Below are 20864 nucleotides of genomic sequence, written 5' to 3'. Positions count from 1 at the left end.
TAGGACATCATCATAATGTGCACAATGTGATCAAGGAGTTGATCACGAGATGATGTGTTATGAAACGAGTAAAGAGACTTGCCGGTAACGAGATTGAACAAGGTATCGGGATACCGACGATCGAATCTCGGGCAAGTATCGTACCGCTAGACAAAGGGAATTGTATACGGGATTGATTAAGTCCTTGACATCGTGGTTCATCCGATGAGATCATCGTGGAACATGTGGGAGCCAACATGGGTATCCAGATCCCGCTGTTGGTTATTGACCGGAGAGTCATCTCGGTCATGTCTGCATGTCTCCCGAACCCGTAGGGTCTACACACTTAAGGTTCGTTGACGCTAGGGTTATAGAGATATTAGTATGCGGTAACTCGAAAGTTGTTCGGAGTCCCGGATGAGATCCCGGACGTCACGAGGAGTTCCGGAATGGTCCGGAGGTAAAGATTTATATATGGGAAGTCTTGTTTTGGTCGCCGGAAAAGTTTCGCGCATTATCGGTATTGTACCGGGAGTGCCGAAAGGGGTCTGGGGGTCCACCAAGGGGGTCCACCTGCCCCGGGGGGCCACATGGGCTGTAGGGGTGTGCGCCTTGGCCTATATGGGCCAAGGGCACCAGCCCCAAGAGGCCCATGCGCCAAAGATAAGGGAAAGAAAGAGTCCTAAAGGGGGAAGGCACCTCCTAGGTGCCTTGGGGAGGATGGACTCCTCCCTGGCCGCACCCTTCCTTGGAGGAAGGGCCAAGGCTGCGCCCCCCCTCTCCCTTGGCCCTATATATAGTGAGGGGAAGGGAGTGCAGCCGGACCTAAGCCCTGGCGCCTCCCTCTCCCTCCCATGACACATCTCCCTCCTCCCGCCGCGCTTGGCGAAGCCCTGTTGGAATCCCGCTACTTCCACCACCACGCCGTCGTGCTGCTGGATCTCCATCAACCTCTCCTCCCCCTTGCTGGATCAAGAAGGAGGAGACGTTGCTGCTCCGTACGTGTGTTGAACGCGGAGGTGCCGTCCGTTCGGCGCTAGGATCATCGGTGATTTGGATCACGACGAGTACGACTCCATCAACCCCGTTCTCTTGAACGCTTCCGCGCACGATCTACAAGGGTATGTAGATCCACTCCTCCCTTGTTGCTAGATGACTCCATAGATAGATCTTTGTGACACGTAGGAAAATTTTGAATTTATGCTACGTTCCCCAACAGTGGCATCATGAGCTAGGTCTATGCGTAGTTTCTATGCACGAGTAGAACACAAAGTTGTTGTGGGCATTGATTTTGTTCAATATGCTTACCGTTACTAGTCCAATCTTGATTCGGTGGCATTGTGGGATGAAGCGGCCCGGACCGACCTTACACGTACTCTTATGTGAGACTGGTTCCACCGACTGACATGCACTAGTTGCATAAGGTGGCTAGCGGGTGTCTGTCTCTCCCACTTTAGTCGGATCGGATTCGATGAAAAGGGTCCTTATGAAGGGTAAATAGCAATTGGCATATCACGTTGTGGTTTTTGCGTAGGTAAGAAACGTTCTTGCTAGAAACCCATAGCAGCCACGTAAAACATGCAAACAACAATTAGAGGACGTCTAACTTGTTTTTGCAGAGTATGCTATGTGACGTGATATGGCCAAAGGATGTGATGAATGATATATGTGATGTATGAGATGATCATGTTCTTGTAATAGGAATCACGACTTGCATGTCGATGAGTATGAAAACCGGCAGGAGCCATAGGAGTTGTCTTAATTTATTTATGACCTGCGTGTCAACATAAACGTCATGTAATTACTTTACTTTATTGCTAACCGTTAGCTGTAGTAGTAGAAGTAATAGTTGGCGAGGCAACTTCATGGAGACACGATGATGGAGATCATGATGATGGAGATCATGGTGTCATGCCGGTGACGATGATGATCATGGAGCCCCGAAGATGAAGATCAAAAGGAGCAATATGATATTGCCATATCATGTCACTATTTGATTGCATGTGATGTTTATCATGTTTATACATCTTATTTGCTTAGAACGACGGTAGTAAATAAGATGATCCCTCACTAAAATTTCAAGAAGGTGTTTCCCCTAACTGTGCACCGTTGCGAAAGTTCGTTGTTTCGAAGCACCACGTGATGATCGGGTGTGATATATTCTTACGTTCGAATACAACGGGTGTTGACGAGCCTAGCATGTACAGACATGGCCTCGGAACACATGCAAAACACTTAGGTTAACTTGACAAGCCTAGCATGTACAGACATGGCCTCGGAACACAAGAGACCGAAAGGTCGAGCATGAGTCGTATAGAAGATACGATCAACATGAAGATGTTCACCGATGTTGACTAGTCCGTCTCACGTGATGATCGGACACGGCCTAGTTGACTCGGATCATGTAATCACTTAGATGACTAGAGGGATGTCTATCTGAGTGGGAGTTCATAAGATGAACTTAATTATCCTGAACATAGTCAAAAGGTCTTCGCAAATTATGTCGTAGCTCGCGCTTCAGTTCTACTGTTTAGATATGTTCCTAGAGAAAATTTAGTTGAAAGTTGATAGTAGTAATTATGCGGACTAGGTCCGTAAACTGAGGTTTGTCCTCATTGCTTCATAGAAGGCTTATGTCCTTAATGCACCGCTCAGTGTGCTGAACCTCGAACATTGTCTATGGATGTTGCGAACATCTGACATACACATTTTGATAACTACGTGATAGTTCAGTTAAACGGTTTAGAGTTGAGGCACCTAAGACGTTTTGGAACATCGTGAAACATATGAGATGTTTCGAGGGCTGAAATTGGGATTTCAGGCTCGTGCCCATGTCAAGAGGTATAAGACCTCCGACGATTTTCTTAGCCTGCAAACTAAGGGAGAAAAGCTCAATTGTTGAACTTGTGCTCAGATTGTCTGAGTACAACAATCGCTTGAATCGAGTGGGAGTTGATCTTCCAGATGAAATAGTGATGGTTCTCCGAAGTCATTACCACCAAGCTGCTTGAGCTTCGTGATGAACTATAATATATTAGGGACATGAATGATGATCCTTGAGATATTCGCGATGTTTGACACCACAAAAGTAGAGATCAAGAAGGAGCATCAATTGTTGATGGTTGGTGAAACCACTAGTTTCAAGAAGGGCAAGGGCAAAAAGGGATGCTTCATGAAATGGCAAATCAGCTGCTGCTCTAGTGAAGAAACCCAAGGTTGAACCCAAACCCGAGACTAAGTGCTTCTGTAATAAAGGGAACAGCCACTGGAGCAAAATTACCCTAGATACTTGGTAGATAAGAAGGCTGGCAAGGTCGATAGAAGTATATTGGATGTATTATGTTAATGTGTACTTTACTAGTACTCCTAGTAGCACCAGGGTATTAGATACCGGTTCGGTTGCTAAGTGTTAGTAACTCAAAATAAAAGCTATGGAATAAATGGAGACTAGCTAAAGGTGAGATGACGATATGTGTTGGAAGTATTTCCAAGGTTGATCAAATATCGTACGCTCCCTCTACCATCGAGATTGGTGTTTGCGTTGAGCATAGACATGATTGGATTATGTCTATCGCAATACGGTTATTCATTTAAAGAGAATAATGGTTACTCTGTTTATTTGAATAATACCTTCAATGGTCTTACACCTGAAATGAATGGTTTATTGAATCTCGATCGTAGTGATACATATGTTCATGCCAAAAGATAGTAATGATAGTACCACCTACTTGTGGCATTGCCACGTAAGTCATATCGGTATAAAACGCATCAAGAAGCTCCATGATGATGGATCTTTGGGCTCACTTGTTTTGAAAGGTTTGAGACATGCGAACCATGTCTATTGGTGTATATGCATGAAGAAACTCCATGCAAATGGACCGTTTGGACTCACTTGATTTTGAATCACTTGAGACATGCAAATCATACCACATGGGCAAGATGACTGAAAGCCTCATTTTCAGTAAAATGGAACTAGAAAGCAACTTGTTGGAAGTAATACATTTTGATGTGTGCAATCCAATGAGTGCTGAGGCATGTAGTGGATATTGTTATGTTCTTACTTCACAGATGATTTGAGTAGATGTTGAGTATATTTACTTGATGAATCACGAGTCTGAATTATTGAAAGGTTCAAGTAATTTCAGGGTGAAGTTGAAAGATCATCGTGACAAGAGGATAAAATATCTATGATATGATCATAGAGATAAATATCTGAATTATGAGTTTGGCACAGAATTAAGACATTGTGGAAATTGTTTCACAACTAATACAGCCTGGAACACCATAGTGTGATGGTGTGTCCGAACATCGTAACTGCACCCTATTGGATATGATGCATACCATGATGTCTCTTATCGAATTACCACGATAGTTTATGGGTTAGGCATTAAAGACAACCACATTCACTTTAAATAGGGCACCACGAAATTCCGATGAGATGACACCATATGAACTATGGTTTAGAGAAACCTAAGCTGTCATTTCTTAAAAGTTTGGGGCTGCGACGCTTATGTGAAAAAGTTTCAGGATGATAAGCTCGAACCCAAAGCGAATAAATGCATCTTCATAGGACACCCAAAATAGTTGGGTATACCTCCTGTCTCAGATTCGAAAGCAATAAGGGATTGTTTCTAGAATCAGGTCCTTTCTCGAGGAAAAGTTTCTCTCGAAAGAATTGAGTGGGAGGATGGTGGAGACTTGATGAGGTTATTGAACCGTCTCTTCAACTAGTGTGTGGCATAGCACATGGAGTTGTTCCTGTGGCACCTACACCAATTGAAGTGGAAGCTTATGATAGTGATCATGAAACTTCAGATCAAGTCACTACCAAACCTCGTGGGATGACAAGGATGCATACTACTTCAGAGTGGTACGTAATCCTGTCTTGGAAGTCATGTTGCTAGACAACAATGAACCTACGAGCTATGGAGAAGCGATGGTGGGCCCGGATTCTGATAAATGGCTCGAGGCCATAAAATCCGAGAGAGGATCCATGTATGAAAACAAAGTGTAGACTTTGGCAGAACGGCTCGATGGTCGTAATGCTATTGAGTACAGATGGATTTTAAAAGGAAGACGGACAATGATGGTAGGTATCACCATTAAGAAAGCTCGACTTGTCGTTAAGATGTTTTCCGACAAGTTCAAGGAGTTGACTGCGATGAGACTTTCTCACTCGTAGCGATGCTAAGAGTCTGTTGGAATTATATTAGCAATTACTGCATTATTTGTGAAATCTTGCAGATAGGATGCCAAAAACCATTGTTTCCTCGACGATTTTTGAGGAAAGGTTGTGTGTGATACAACCGGAAGTTTTTGTTAATCATGAAAAGATGCTAATAAGTATACAAAGCTCCAGCAATCCTTCAAAGGACTGGAGTAAGCATCTCGGAGTTGGAATGTATGCTTTGATAAGATGATCAAAGTTTTGGGTGTATACAAAGTTTATGAGAAACTTGTATTTCCAAAGAAGTGAGTGGGAGCACTATAGAATTTCTGATAAATATATGTTGACATATTGTTGATCAGAAATGACGTAGAATTTCTGGAAAGCATATAGGGTTATTTGGAAAGTATTTTTCAATGGAAAGCCTGGATTAAGCTACTTGAACATTGAGCATCAAGATCTATAAGGATAGATCAAAATTCTTAATGGTACTTTCAAATGAGCACATACCTTAACATGATCTTGAAGGTGTTCAAGATGGACCAGTCAAAGAAGGAGTTCTTGCCTGAGTTGTAAGGTATGAAGTTAAGACTTAAAGCTCGACCACGGCAGAAGAAAGAGGAAGTACGAAGGTCGTCCCCTATGCTTTTGTCATAGGCTCTATACGGTATGCCATGCTGAGTACCGCACCTGATGTGTGCCTTGCCACATATCTGGCAAGAGGGTACAAAGGTAATCTAGGAGTAGATCACCAGATAGCGGTCTAAATTATCCTTAGAGGAATGAGGATATGTTTCTCGGTTATGGAGGTGATAAAGAGTTCGACGTAAAGAGTTACGTCGATGCAAGCTTAACACCTATCCGGATAGCTCTGAGTAGAGATACCGGATACATATAATGGAGCAACAATTTAGAATAGCTCCAAGTAGAACAGTTATTTGAAATGGCTCCAAATATAGCGTAGTAGCTGCATCTACAAAATGACATAGAGATTTGCGAAGTACATACAGATCTGAAAGATTCAGACCCGTTGACTATAACATCTCTCACAAGCATAACATGTTCAAACCCAGAACTCATCGAGTGTTAATCACATGGTAATGTGAACTAGATTATTGACTCTAGTAAACTCTTTGGGTGTTAGTCACATGGGGATGTGACCTTGAGTGTTAATCACATATCGATGTGAACTGGATTATTGACTCTAGTGCAAGTGGGAGACTGTTGGAAATATGCCCTAGAGGCAATAATAAATTAGTTATTATTATATTTCCTTGTTCATGATAATTGTTTATTATCAATGCTAGAATTGTATTGATAGGAAACTCAGATACATGTATGGATACATAGACAACACCATGTCCCTAGTAAGCCTCTAGTTGACTAGCTCGTTGATCAATAGATGGTTACGGTTTCCTGACCATGGACATTGGATGTCATTGATAACGGGATCACATCATTAGGAGAATGATGTGATGGACAAAGACCCAATCCTAAGCCTAGCACAAGATCATGTAGTTCGTATGCTAAAGCTTTTCTAATGTCAAGTATCATTTCCTTAGACCATGAGATTGTGCAACTCCCGGATACCGTAGGAGTGCTTTGGGTGTGCCAAACGTCACAACGTAACTGGGTGGCTATAAAGGTACACTACAGGTATCTCCGAAAGTGTCTGTTGGGTTGGCACGAATCGAGACTGGGATTTGTCACTCCGTGTAAACGGAGAGGTATCTCTGGGCCCACTCGGTAGGACATCATCATAATGTGCACAATGTGATCAAGGAGTTGATCATGGGATGATGTGTTACGAAACAAGTAAAGAGACTTGCCGGTAACGAGATTGAACAAGGTATCGGGATACCGACGATCGAATCTCGGGCAAGTATCGTACCGCTAGACAAAGGGAATTGTATACGGGATTGATTAAGTCCTTGACATCGTGGTTCATCCGATGAGATCATCGTGGAACATGTGGGAGCCAACATGGGTATCCAGATCCCGCTGTTGGTTATTGACCAGAGAGTCATCTCGGTCATGTCTGCATGTCTCCCGAACCCGTAGGGTCTACACACTTAAGGTTCGGTGACGCTAGGGTTATAGAGATATTAGTATGCGGTAACCCGAAAGTTGTTCGGAGTCCCGGATGAGATCCCGGACGTCACGAGGAGTTCCGGAATGGTCCGGAGGTAAAGATTTATATATGGGAAGTCTTGTATTGTACCGAGAGTGCCGAAAGGGGTCCGGGGGTCCACCAAGGGGGTCCACCTGCCCCGGGGGGCCACATGGGCTGTAGGGGTGTGCGCCTTGGCCTATATGGGCCAAGGGCACCAGCCCCAAGAGGCCCATGCGCCAAGAGATAAGGGAAAGAAAGAGTCCTAAAGGGGGAAGGCACCTCCTAGGTGCCTTGGGGAGGATGGACTCCTTCCTGGCCGCACCCTTCCTTGGAGGAAGGGCCAAGGCTGCGCCCCCCTCTCCCTTGGCCCTATATATAGTGAGGGGAAGGGAGGGCAGCCGGACCTAAGCCCTGGCGCCTCCCTCTCCCTCCCATGACACATCTCCCTCCTCCCGCAGCGCTTGGCGAAGCCCTGTTGGAATCCCGCTACTTCCACCACCACGCCGTCGTGCTGCTGGATCTCCATCAACCTCTCCTCCCCCTTGCTGGATCAAGAAGGAGGAGATATTGCTGCTCCGTACGTGTGTTGAACGCGGAGGTGCCGTCCGTTCGGCGCTAGGATCATCGGTGATTTGGATCATGACGAGTACGACTCCATCAACCCCGTTCTCTTGAACGCTTCCGCACGCGATCTACAAGGATATGTAGATCCACTCCTCCCTCGTTGCTAGATGACTCCATAGATAGATCTTGGTGACACGTAGGAAAATTTTGAATTTATGCTACGTTCCCCAACACAATTCATCGGTCTCAACAAACACACCGCAAAAAGAAGATTACATCGAATAGATCTCCACAAGAGAGGGGGAGAACTTTGTATTGAGATCCAAAAAGAGAGAATAAGCCATATAGCTACTAACTATGGACCCGAAGGTCTGAGGTAAATTACTCACACTTCATCAGAGAGGCTATGATGATGTAGAATCCCTCCGTGATGACTGCCCTCTCCGGCGGAGCTCCGAAACAGGCCCCAAGATGGGATCTCATGGATACAGAAAGTTGCGGCGGTGGAATTAGGTTTTTGGCTCCGTATCTATTCGTTTGGGGGTACGTAGGTATATATAGGAGGAAGGAGTACGTCGGTGGAGCTTCGAGGGGCCCACGAGGCAGGGGCGCGCCCTAGGGGGGGGGCGCCCCCACCCTCATGACCGCCTCTTTGATGCCTTGGCGTAGGGTCCAAGTCTCTTGGATCACGTTCGGTGAGAAAATCACGTTCCCGAAGGTTCTATTCCGTTTGGACTCTGTTTGATATTCCGTTTCTTCGAAACACTGAAATAGGCAAAAAAAAACAGCAATTCTGGGCTGGGCCTCCGGTTAATAGGTTAGTCCCAAAAATAATATAAAAGTGGAAAATAAGGCCCAATATAGTCCAAAATAGTAGATAATATAGCATGGAACAATCAAAAATTATAGATACGTTGGAGACGTATCAGGCATCCCCAAGCTTAATTCCTGCTCGTCCTCGAGTAGGTAAATGATAAAAAGAGAATTTTTGATGCGGAGTGCTACTTGGCATAATTTCAATGCAAATCTTCTTAATTGTGATATGAATATTCAGATTCGAAAGATTCAAGACAAAAGTTTATATTGACATAAAAAATAATAATACTTCAAGCATACTAACAAAGCAATTATGTCTTCTTAAAATAACATGGCCAAAGAAAGTTATCCCTACAAAATCATATAGTCTGGCTATGCTCTATCTTCACCACACAAAGTATTTAAATCATGCACAACCCCGATGACAAGCCAAGCAATTGTTTCATACTCTAACTTTTTCAAAACTTTTTCAATCTTCACGCAATACATGAGCGTGAGCCATGGATATAGCACTATAGGTGGAATAGAATGGTGTTTGTGGAGAACACAAAAAGGAGAAGATAGTCTCACATCAACTAGGCGTATCAACGAGCTATGGAGATGCCCATCAATAGATATCAATGTGAGTGAGTAGGGATTGCCATGCAACGGATGCACTAGAGCTATAAGTATATGAAAGCTCATCAAAAGAAACTAAGTGGGTGTGCATCCAACTTGCTTGCTCATGAAGACCTAGGGCAATTTGAGGAAGCCCATCATTGGAATATATAAGCCAAGTTCTATAATGAAAGATTCCCACTAGTTTATGAAAGTGATAACATGAGAGACTCTCTACTATGAAGATCATGGTGCTACTTTGAAGCACAAGTGTGGTAAAAGGATAGTAACATTGTCCCTTCTCGCTTTTTCTCTCATTTTTTTATTTGGGCCTTTTCTCCCTTTTTTTATGGCCTCTTTTTATTTGGGCTTCTTTGGCCTCTTTTTTTTCGTCCGGAGTCTCATCCCGACTTGTGGGGGAATCATAGTCTCCATCATTCTTTCCTCACTGGGACAATTCTCTAATAATGATGATCATCACACTTTTATTTTTCTTACAACTCAACAATTACAACTCGATACTTAGAACAAAATATGACTCTATATGAATGCCTCCGGCGGTGTACCGGGATATGCAATATGACAATGATGGAGTGTGTCATAATAAACGGAACGGTGGAAAGTTGCATGGCAATATATCTCGGAATGGCTATGAAAATGCCATAATAGGTAGGTATGGTGGCTGTTTTGAGGAAGGTATATGGTAGGTGTATGATACCGGCGAAAAGTGCGCGGTATTAGAGAGGCTAGCAAAGGTGGAAGGGTGAGAGTGCGTATAATCCATGGACTCAACATTAGTCATAAATAACTCATATACTTATTGCAAAAATCTAGAAGTTATCAAAGCAAAGTATTACGCGCATGCTCCTAGGGGGGTAGATTGGTAGGAAAAGACCATGGCTCGTCCCCGACCGCCACTCACAAGGAAGACAATCAATAAATAAATCATGCTCCGACTTCATCACATAACGGTTCACCATACGTGCATGCTACGGGAATCACAAACTTTAACACAAGTATTCTTTAAATTCACAACTACTCAACTAGCATGACTTTAATATTATCACCTCCATATCTCAAAACAATTATCATGTTTCAATCTTTTCTTAGTATTCAACACACTCAAAAGAAAGTTTCACAAATCTTGAATACCAAGCATATTATTATTAAGCAAATTACCATGCTATTAAGACTCTCAAAATAATTTAAGTGAAGCATGAGAGATCAATAGTTTCTTTAAAACAAATCCACCACCGTGCTCTAAAAGATCTAAGTGAAGCACATAGAGAAAAATTACATAGCGCTCAAAAGATATAAGTGAAGCACCTAGAGCAAAATTATAATGCTCAAAAGATATAAGTGAAGCACATAGAGCAAAACTACATAGCTCAAAAGATATAAGTGAAGCACATAGAGTATTCTATCAAATTCTAATTCATGTATGGCTCTCTCAAAAGGTGTGTACATCAAGGATGATTGTGGCACACTAAAACACAAAGACACAAATAATACAAGACGCTCCAAGCGAAAACACATATCATGTTGGTGAATAAAAATATAGCTCCAAGTAAATTACCAATGGAAGTGGACGAAAGAGGGGATGCCTTCCGGGGCATCACCAAGCTTAGACTTTTTGGTGTCCTTGTATTATCTTGGGGATAGGCTCTTGCCACTCCTTGTTCCATAATCCATCACAAGAATTCACCCAAAACTTGAAAACTTCACAACACAAAACTTAAAGTAGAAAACTCGTGAGCTCCGTTAGCGAAAAAAAACAAAAGACCACTTCAAGGTACTGTAATGAACTCATTCTTTATTTATATTGGTGTTAAACCTACTGTATTCTAACTTCTCTATGGATTATAAACTATTTTACTAACCATAGATTCATCAAAATAAGCAAACAACACACGAAAAACAGAATCTGTCAAAAACAGAACAGTCTGTAGTAATCTGTAGTTAGCGCAAGATCTGGAACCCCAAAAATTCTTAAATAAATTTCTGGACGTGAGGAATTTATATATTAATCATCTGCAAAAATAATTAACTAAATATCACTCTTAAAATAAAAATGGCAGCAGCTCTCGTGAGCACTAAAGTTTCTGTTTTTTTACAACAAGTTCAACAAGACTTTCCCCAAGTCTTCCCAACGGTTCTACTTGGCACAAACACTAATTAAACACAAAAAACACAACCAAAACAGAGGATAAATAAATTATTTATTACTAAACAGGAGAAAAAAGCAAGGAATAAAAATAAAATTGGGTTGCCTCCCAACAAGCGCTATCGTTTAACGCCCCTAGCTAGGCATAAAATCGAGGATAGAGCTAGGTATTGCCATCTTTGGTGGGCAATCCATAAGTGGCTCTCATGATAGTTTCATATGGAAATTTTATTTTCTTTATTGGAAAGTGTTCCATGCCCTTTTTTAATGGAAATTGAAATCTAATATTCCCTTCCTTCATATCAATAATCGCACCAACCGTTCTAAGGAAAGGTCTACCAAGAATAATAGGGCAAGAAGGATTGCAATCTATATCAAGAATAATGAAATCTACGGGCACATAATTCCTATTGCAACAATAATAACATCATTAATCCTTCCCATAGGTCTCTTAATAGTAGAATCTGCAAGATGCAAGTTTAGAGAGCAATCATCAAAATTGCGGAAATCTAGCAAATCACATAAAGTCTTGGGAATAGTGGAGACACTAGCACCCAAATCACACAAAGCATAAAACTCATGATCTTTAATTTTAATTTTAATAGTTGGTTCCCACTCATCATAGAGTTTTCTAGGGATAGAAACTTTCAACTCAAGTTTTTCTTCATAAGATTGCATCCATGCATCAACAATATGTTCGGTGAAGGCTTTCTTCTGACTATAAGCATGTGGAGAATTTAGCACGGATTGCAACAAGGAAATCAATTAAAGAGAAACTTTCATAATTAAATTCCTTGAAATCCAATATAGTGGGTTTAGCAACATCTATATTTTTATTTCTTTCCATCCCACTTTCATCAATTTCATCATAAAGATCTAAATACTCCGGATTTTTAGAACGCCTTCTAGGTAAAGGAAGATCATATTCAGTTTCATCAAGATTCATATTGCAAAACAAAGATTTAATAGGGGACACATCAATAACTTTTAGATATTCATCTTGATTTTCATAGGAATTGGAAGAACACGCTTTAATAAAGGCATCTTTGGAAGCACGCATCCTAGCGGTTCTTTCCTTGCACTCATCAATGGAAATTCTCATGGCTTTGAGAGACTCATTGATATCATGCTTAGGAGGAATAGATCTAATCTTTAAAGAATCAATCTCAAGAGAAATTCTATCAACGTTTCTAGCCAAATCAGCAACTTTAAGCAATTTCTCTTCAAGCAAAGCATTAAAATTCTTTTGTGAATTCATAAACTCTTTAACACTATTCTCAAATTCAGAGGGAATCTTATTATAATTTCCATAAGAGTTATTATAGGAATTCCCATAATTATTAGAAGGATTACTAGGATATGGCCTAGGATTAAAATTCCCTCTATAAACGTTGTTACCAAAATTATTCCTACCAACAAAATTCACATCCATAGATTCATTGTTATTCTCAATCAAAGTAGACAAAGGCATATCATTAGGATCAGAAGAAATACTCTTAGTAGCAAATAATTTCACAAGTTCATCCATCTTTCCACTCAAAACATTGATTTCTTCCATCGCATGCACTTTTTTATTAGAAGATCTTTTAGTATGCCATTGAGAATAATTAACCATAATATTATCTAGGAGTTTAGTAGCATCTCCTAAAGTGATTTCCATAAAAGTGCCACCCGCGGCCGAATCTAAAAGATTTCTAGAAGCAAAATTCAATCCGGCATAAATTTTTTGTATAATCATCCACAAATTCAAACCATGAGTAGGGCAATTACGTATCATTAATTTCATTCTCTCCCAAGCTTGTGCAACATGTTCATGATCAAGTTGCTTAAAGTTCATAATATCGTTTCTAAGAGAGATGATCTTAGCGGGAGGGAAATACTTCGTGATAAAAGCATCTTTGCACTTGTTCCAAGAATCAATACTATTTTTAGGCAAAGATGAAAACCAAGCTTTAGCATGATCTCTAAGCGAAAAAGGAAATAGCTTCAATTTAACGACATCATTATCGACATCTTTTTTCTTTTGCATATCACATAAATCAATGAAGCTATTCAGATGAGTAGCGGCATCTTCACTAGGAAGGCCGGCGAATTGATCTTTCATAACAAGATTCAACAAAGCAGTATTAATTTCACAAGATTTAGCATCGGTAAGAGGAGCAATTGGAATGCTTATAAAATCATTGTAGTTGGTATTGGTGAAGTCACATAATTTAGTATTATCTTGAGCCATCGCGACAAACAAGCAAACTAGCACACGAGCAGACAAGAGCAAACGGGCAAAAGAGGCAAATAGAGAGGGAGGATAGAGAGAGAGAGGGCGAATAAAACGGCAATGGTGAAGTGGGGGAGAGGAAAACGAGAGGCAAATGGCAAATAATGTAATGCGGGAGATAGGGATTGTGATGGGTACTTGGTATGTTGACTTTTTGCGTAGACTCCCCGGCAGCGGCGCCAGAAATGGCTCGTTGTCGGGAGTCAAATCTTGACTTGCGCGAACCTCCCCGGGAACGGCGCCAGAAATCCTTCTTGCTAGAGCTTGCATTGGATTTCCCCGAAGAGGAAGGGATGATGCAGTAGAGTAGCGTAAGTATTTCCCTCAGTTTTTGAGAACCAAGGTATCAATCCAGTAGGAGACCACGCTCAAGTCCCACGTACCTGCACAAAACGATAGCTACTCACAACCAACGCGATTAGGGGTTGTCAATCCCTTCACGATCACTTACGAGAGTGAGATCTGATAGATATAATATTTTTGGTATTTTTGATATAGAGATGCAAAGTAAAAAGTAAAGGCAAAGTAAAAAAGCAAAGCAAGATTAAAGTGATGGAGATTGATATGATGAGAATAGACCCGGGGGCCATAGGTTTCACTAGTGGCTTCTCTCAAGAGCATAAGTATTCTACGGTGGGTGAACAAATTACTGTTGAGCAATTGACAGAATTGAGCATAGTTATGAGAATATCTAGGCATGATCATGTATATAGGCATCACGTCCATGACAAGTAGACCGAAACGATTCCGCATCTACTACTATTACTCCACTCATCGTCCGCTATCCAGCATGCATCTAGAGTATTAAGTTAAAAAGAGAGTAATGCCTTAAGCAAGATGACATGGTGTAGAGAGATAAATTCATGCAATATGAAATAAACCCCATCTTGTTATCCTCGATGGCAACGATACAATACGTGCCTTGCTGCCCCTTCTGTCACCGGGAAAGGACACCGCAAGATTGAACCCAAAGCTAAGCACTTCTCCCATGGCAAGAACTACCAATCTAGTTGGCCAAACCAAACGGATAATTCAAAGAGACTTGCAAAGATAACCAATCATACATAAAAGAATTCAGAGAAGATTCAAATATTATTCATAGATAGACTTGATCATAAACCCACAATTCATCGGCCTCAACAAACACACCGCAAAAAGAAGATTACATCGAATAGATCTCCACAAGAGAGGGGAGAACTTTGTATTGAGATCCAAAAAGAGAGAAGAAGCCATCTAGCTACTAACTATGGACCCGAAGGTCTAAGGTAAACTACTCACACTTCATCGGAGAGGCTATGATGATGTAGAAGCCCTCCGTGATGACGGCCCTCTCCGGCGGAGCTCCGGAACAGGCCCCAAGATGGGATCTCATGGATACAGAAAGTTGCGGCGGTGGAATTAGATTTTTGGCTCCGTATCTGTTCGTTTGGGGGTACGTAGGTATATATAGGAGGAAGGAGTACGTCGGTGGAGCTCCGAGGTGCCCACGAGGCAGGGGGCACGCCCTGGGGGGGGGGCGCCCCCACCCTCGTGACCGCCTCTCTGATGCCTTGGCGTAGGGTCCAAGTCTCCTGGATCACATTCGGTGAGAAAATCACGTTACCGAAGGTTTTATTCCGTTTGGACTCCGTTTGATATTCCGTTTCTTCGAAACACTGAAATAGGCAAAAAACAGCAATTCTGGCCTGGGCCTCCGGTTAATAGGTTAGTCCCAAAAATAATACAAAAATGAAAAATAAAGCCCAGTATAGTTCAAAACAGTAGATAATATAGCATGGAGCAATCAAAAATTATAGATACGTTGGAGACGTATCAACGGGCATGGTGGAGAGCACGTGGCGCACGAGCGCAAGGCGTTCGCCACGGGTCAGGAGCGCGGCTTTCCAGGTGGCCAGCTTCCGCGTGATCTTGTCCACGAGCGGCAGCAAGGACGAGGAGGGTGTCTTGCGCACGGACAATGGCAGGCCCAGGTATACCAAGGGGAAGCTGGTGACTGTGCACGCGAGCGTGGAGTCGATGGTCGAAGCCACCTCCTCATCGCACCATATGGGTGTGGCCGAGCACTTTAGGAAGTTCGTGCGGAGACCCGAGGCCTCGCCGAAGATCCGGAGCAGCTCGCGGATGGTGGCGAGCTCCGTGGTGGTCGGGTGGCAGAAGATGACCACATCGTCAGCGTACAGAGAGATGCTGGAAGCGGCATGGCGGTTGGTTAGACGTTGTAGCATTCCCGCGCTGACCGCATGCTGGAGGAGAGAGTTCAGGGTGTCGATCACGATCGCGAAGAGGAGCGGGGATATCGGGTCGCCTTGGCGGAGCCCGCAGGCATGATCCACCGGGGGGCCTAGATTGCCGTTGATGAGAACCCGCGTGGATGCAGTGGAGACTAAGATGCACACCCATTCGCACCAGCTATGCCCGAAGCCAAGGTGGCGAAGAGCTTGAAGAAGGAAGGGCCAGGATACGGTGTCGAATGCCTTCGCAATGTCGAGCTTGAGAAGAATGCGCGGGGCCTTGAGGTTGTGAAGCAGGCGCGCTGTTTGCTAGACAAGGAGGAAGTTGTCGTGCACAATCCGGCCGGCGATGAATGCACTCTGGTTGGCGGAGACGATCTGGCTTATCCTAGGCGCCAAACAAAGGAAGAGGACCTTGGCGAAATGTTTGGCGAAGATGTGAATCAGGCTGATCGGCCTGTAGTCAGAGAGCGCGGCCGCGGCCGGTTTCTTGGGAAGTAGAACTAGCAATGCTTCATTGAGCTTCTGAAATCCCATGCCATTCATGGCGTAGAGCTTGTCAAAGGCTTTACAGATGTCGGTCTTGATCGTGGTCCAGCATGCACGCAGAAATTCCGCCGTGAACCCGTCCGGTCCGGGTGCTTTGCCCGTAGGCAGATTCTTCACGGCGTTCCTTTCTTGCCCGACGGTAAAACCAACTGTACTAATAACTAAAACATGCGCGCACATTTCCAATCAAGGGTGTGTTACGGAGAGAAGTAAGATAACATGCATAACTAAGATACTAATGTCTCTATCTAAAAAATTATGTATATTAATAAAAGGAGTGAGAGACCCTTATTTTGTTTATTTGTTGTAAAACATGTGTATGGGTTTCTGCCTAGTTGCTAGTTGGTCCCATGAAACTATTTCATAGCCATGTGATGGAGTGGCATAGGGGATAGGGCGTGTTTGGTTGCCTGCGCACATACCCCACCCCAAATACAGGCCTAGCGAATGCAAAAAAGTGCTTAATTGCTCACACTAGTCATTGGGCCGCATGTGAATGGAACTTAAATCACCCCAGAGCATGGCTCGCTAGGAATGCTCGAATTGGCCATTTTGTGGAGCTAGACTGAAGCGAAATCTATAGTCTCGCCCACCTCTAGCGAGAGGACAAATTGATCCTCAGTTCATGGCACCGGCATCGGTGGTGGCTTAGATCTATGGTACCGGTAGTAGCAGTGGCAGCTACTTAGATCTCCAACACCACGTCATGCTCCTTACCCTCCGTGAGCTACTCGCCCCCTTCGTCTCTGCCTCCACCTCGTTTTCGACATGGGTGGGTCATCGTCATCTCCAATGGCAGTCAGCAGCATACAACCACGCTCCAATGCTAGGTTGTTAGGTAAGGTGTAAGGTTGGTTTTGTTGTTACTTACCGCAATATTGATTTCACTAGGACACGTAGATGAAGTTACTCGTTCAGGCAGCAACACACATGGTTGTGATTCATTCCTATGTCATGTTGATCCACAAGAGAGCGGTTCATCACATTTACATACATGTGATCTCATATGGTCCAATGTTAGTCCGAGATAGGCAGAGGATTATGAATATGAACTGAGTCACGCCTTGTTGTGGGATGTTGATAGGATCACCCCTGTATTCAAAATTAAGATTGCGAACACCCTCATCATCATCCTTCACAATCATGTTATACATTATCAAACATCATGTCATCACCTACCGCAATGTCTTGAGGCCCCCCTATTTAGCAAGTTCGTGAACAATTGCAAAGTATGTCTCGAGTACTTCAAATGATCTCTTCACATCCTTCCTAAGAGTTTCTTGCTTTCGAGAAAAGTGATATTTTTGTTACCTATTGGATACAAGATGGTCTTGACAACGTCGCCCATAGAGAATTGACATCATCAAGAAAGTGGTGCCACCATGTTGTAGCCATGCCCATTGATGTTGTAGTAGCATCCCATCGTTGTATGGCATTTCACCGAACACTTGGTGTGTGCGGTGACATTATCTATAGTGGGAGGGTATCAGGGCGGCGTACGGATTCGACGATTGTGTCTTGGCGGCAAGGTGGAGAGGGAAGTCTGGCAAGACCTGGGCGGTGTTCGAGGTGGGCGCGGCGGAGGAGTCAGGGTCCTCTAGTGGAAACGAAGAGCAGATGAAGAGGGGTGTAGTGCGGGCGGGAAAGGGGTTCCTATAAGTTTTCTACATGGGACCGAGCTGTTCGATCCAACATGGCCAACAGTTCAAACCCTATTTCTTCCTTTAATTTGAGGCGGGACTGGGACATCGGACAGTCTGGACTATCCAGAGCAGCCCATTAGGGGATATTTTCGGACCGGCCAAATAGGGCGAAAGGGGCGAGTCCGTTAGAGATGTCCTAAGTAAATGAAATCTTGCAAGTAATCTAGAGAATCGTCTACAAATCTTCTCCTACTTACATGATCTAGATATAGTAAAACAGTTGCAGAGGGCAAATCCTGTGCGTAGCTTCGAATTCGTCTCGTAGCATGGAAGAGGAAAAGGGAACCGGCAAGCGGCCAAGCAGCTTGCAGCGCACACGAAACCGCAATCGAAACGCCGAAGCAGAGAAGAGTAGCCGACGGATGCAGACCAAGCAGGCAAGCAAAGGCAACGAGGCGGGCACGCCTTCCCTTCCCCGCCTCCACTACCCTCCAAACTGCCAAGCGAAACTATCCCCCGAAAAAATCCTACAAATCGACGCACCCCGTCCACAGAAACAACAGATTGCCACAACCTCCCGTCCACACACACCCATCGAAACCTCTTCTTCTTCCAACTCCTACCAGCACCAGCAAAGCCAAGAAGTACAGCTCCTCCTCCCCTCCCCTGTAGCTGCTTCGCCGTTTCCGGGAGGTTCTTGGATTGGTTTTTCGGCAGAGATGGTTTCGCCCGTCGTGATCGCGTCGGCGGGGCTCGGGATGCTGGCGGGCGTGGCGTTGGCGAGCCGGGGGACGGGCGACGGGCTGCCGGCGTCGTCCAGATGGGACGCGCGGCCCCGTTGCTCCACGTGCAGCGGCACCGGCCGGGAGGAGTGCCTCTGCAGCCGCTGGTCCGACGGCGACGTCGGCTGCGGGACGTGCTCTGGGTCCGGCCGCAAGCGGTGCCGCAGCTGCGGAGGCTCTGGCACCGGCCGGCCGCTCCCGGCGCGACTCATCGTCCAGGAGCAGAAGCTGCCGACCGCGCCAGGGCGACGCGGAGACTACAACTGATATTCATCGGTTTCCCCGAGGAAATCGTAAGTGTAATTAAGCACAACATAGCACACCAGTATATGCAACGTGTCCATTCCTGTGTATGTTATACGCTGTCTCCTTTCAATACTCCCTCCGTAAACTAATATAAAAACATTTAGATCATTACTTTAATAATTTAAATGCTTTTATATTAGTTTACAGAGGGAATACGTACTAGTTAAGTAGCTATGGCAAGTCCTTGAGACCGTAGACTTGGATGTAATAATGGCAAAATCATGCATCAAACAGTTTCGTGGTTCCTTTGATTCAAAGGAATTTTACAGAACTTTTGGAGTATTTGAATCCTTAGAGACCTTTTTGTGTTATTAGTTTGATTCACCTTCAGAATTTCCGTAGGATTTATTTGTATTCTATATTTGAGAGGAAAATATCCAACCACTCGAACCTCTTCCTAAATTTCATTGCTTTTCCTATGCCATCATCCCATCGAACACTCCTTCATCCTAATTCTTGTACTCCTTGGGTAGTCCTTTTAGTTCTGTAGGATTCTACAGGGCATGCCACTCTAATCTTAATTTTTTTCCTATTCATGGGTTCTAAGAATCATGTGAATTAAAGAGACCCTTAACTGTTCAGGAGAGTTTATTTTGTGACAAATAATCAAGGGATAAAGAACCTTATGATATTAAAATATTAAATACATACCACTTGTTTTACAACTTGCATTTTTTAATCCAAATCATGTACACGCCATGTGCAACTTTAATATACTATACAGTACTACAATAGTTTGGACATTGTGGATGATTATTGATCTACGATGCATTTTCTATTGAGACAAATGTGATTTCCGTATTTCAGTTTACCAGGTATATCTTTCATCCCTGAACTAATATTCGGTGTGATTCTATTCTAAACTGCCAATGCTAGGTAGCTTTGTATAATGTCAGTGTTCCTGGTCAAACTCGGTTTTGGCCTTGTATGGCATTATTTTCGACAATATCATCAGTCCAAGGCGGCAATACTCACGTATATGTCATTGAGAATGAATCTGTCTCTCTCCCTCTCTTCTCTCCCGTCAGTTAACAACCACGAATGGGCCAGTGTTACCGCCTGTTGCTCTCAAAAGGTCATTGGCCGAACTTTATTAGATAGAAAAGAGAGTACAGCAAGGACAATCTAGGAAACTTAGACTGAACCCAGAGTTTACAAACAGCCCTGCCAGGGGTCGGCCTCCAAAAAACAGAGGCGCCCCCGCTACAGCAACGATCTCGGACCACCCAGGTGAGGGCCGGTCTTGCAAAACATGAACACCCCCACAACAACTAAGTTGGCAGATCAACGATGCATCCGGCGGCCCTCCACATGGCCACATCTTCTACTACCCGCTCCAGAACGCCGGACGGCGAAGCTGCCACCTGGTCAAAGATCCTGGAGTTTCTCTCTTTCCATATCTTCCAATGCATCAAGATCACCACCGTGTCAAAATTCCTTCGGATGTGCTTGGGAATGACAGCCCTAGTCTGCAACCACCACTCCCGAGTGGAGGCAAAGGTGTTATCGGGGATAAGGAAATCGGCGCCGGTCCAAGATCTGAAGCGCGCCCAAACTTGTTGTGTAAAACGGCAATGGAGAAACAAGTGGGTGCAGTCTTCCAACGCTTGAAGACACAAGGAGCAGACTCCGTTGGAAGGCCAATTTCTTTTCTGCAGATTGTCCGCCGTAAGGCAAC

The 20864-nt window shown here is 43.8% G+C and overlaps 1 protein-coding gene across 1 annotated transcript; it reads left to right on the top strand.

The window, feature by feature from the left end:
* Positions 1–18591: 18591 nt before the first annotated feature.
* On the top strand, positions 18592–19497 carry LOC119318052. Its single transcript, XM_037592558.1, has one exon. The coding sequence runs from the start codon at positions 18818–18820 to the stop codon at positions 19145–19147; it is 330 nt and encodes a 109-aa protein (XP_037448455.1). The 5' UTR covers positions 18592–18817; the 3' UTR covers positions 19148–19497.
* The last annotated feature ends 1367 nt before the right edge of the window (positions 19498–20864 follow it).

The sequence above is a fragment of the Triticum dicoccoides genome, chromosome 6A (genome assembly GCF_002162155.2).
Source record: "Triticum dicoccoides isolate Atlit2015 ecotype Zavitan chromosome 6A, WEW_v2.0, whole genome shotgun sequence".
Taxonomy (NCBI): domain Eukaryota; kingdom Viridiplantae; phylum Streptophyta; class Magnoliopsida; order Poales; family Poaceae; genus Triticum; species Triticum dicoccoides.
The sequence above is the reverse complement of the archived record's forward strand: the minus strand, read 5'-3'. Positions and strand labels throughout refer to the sequence as shown.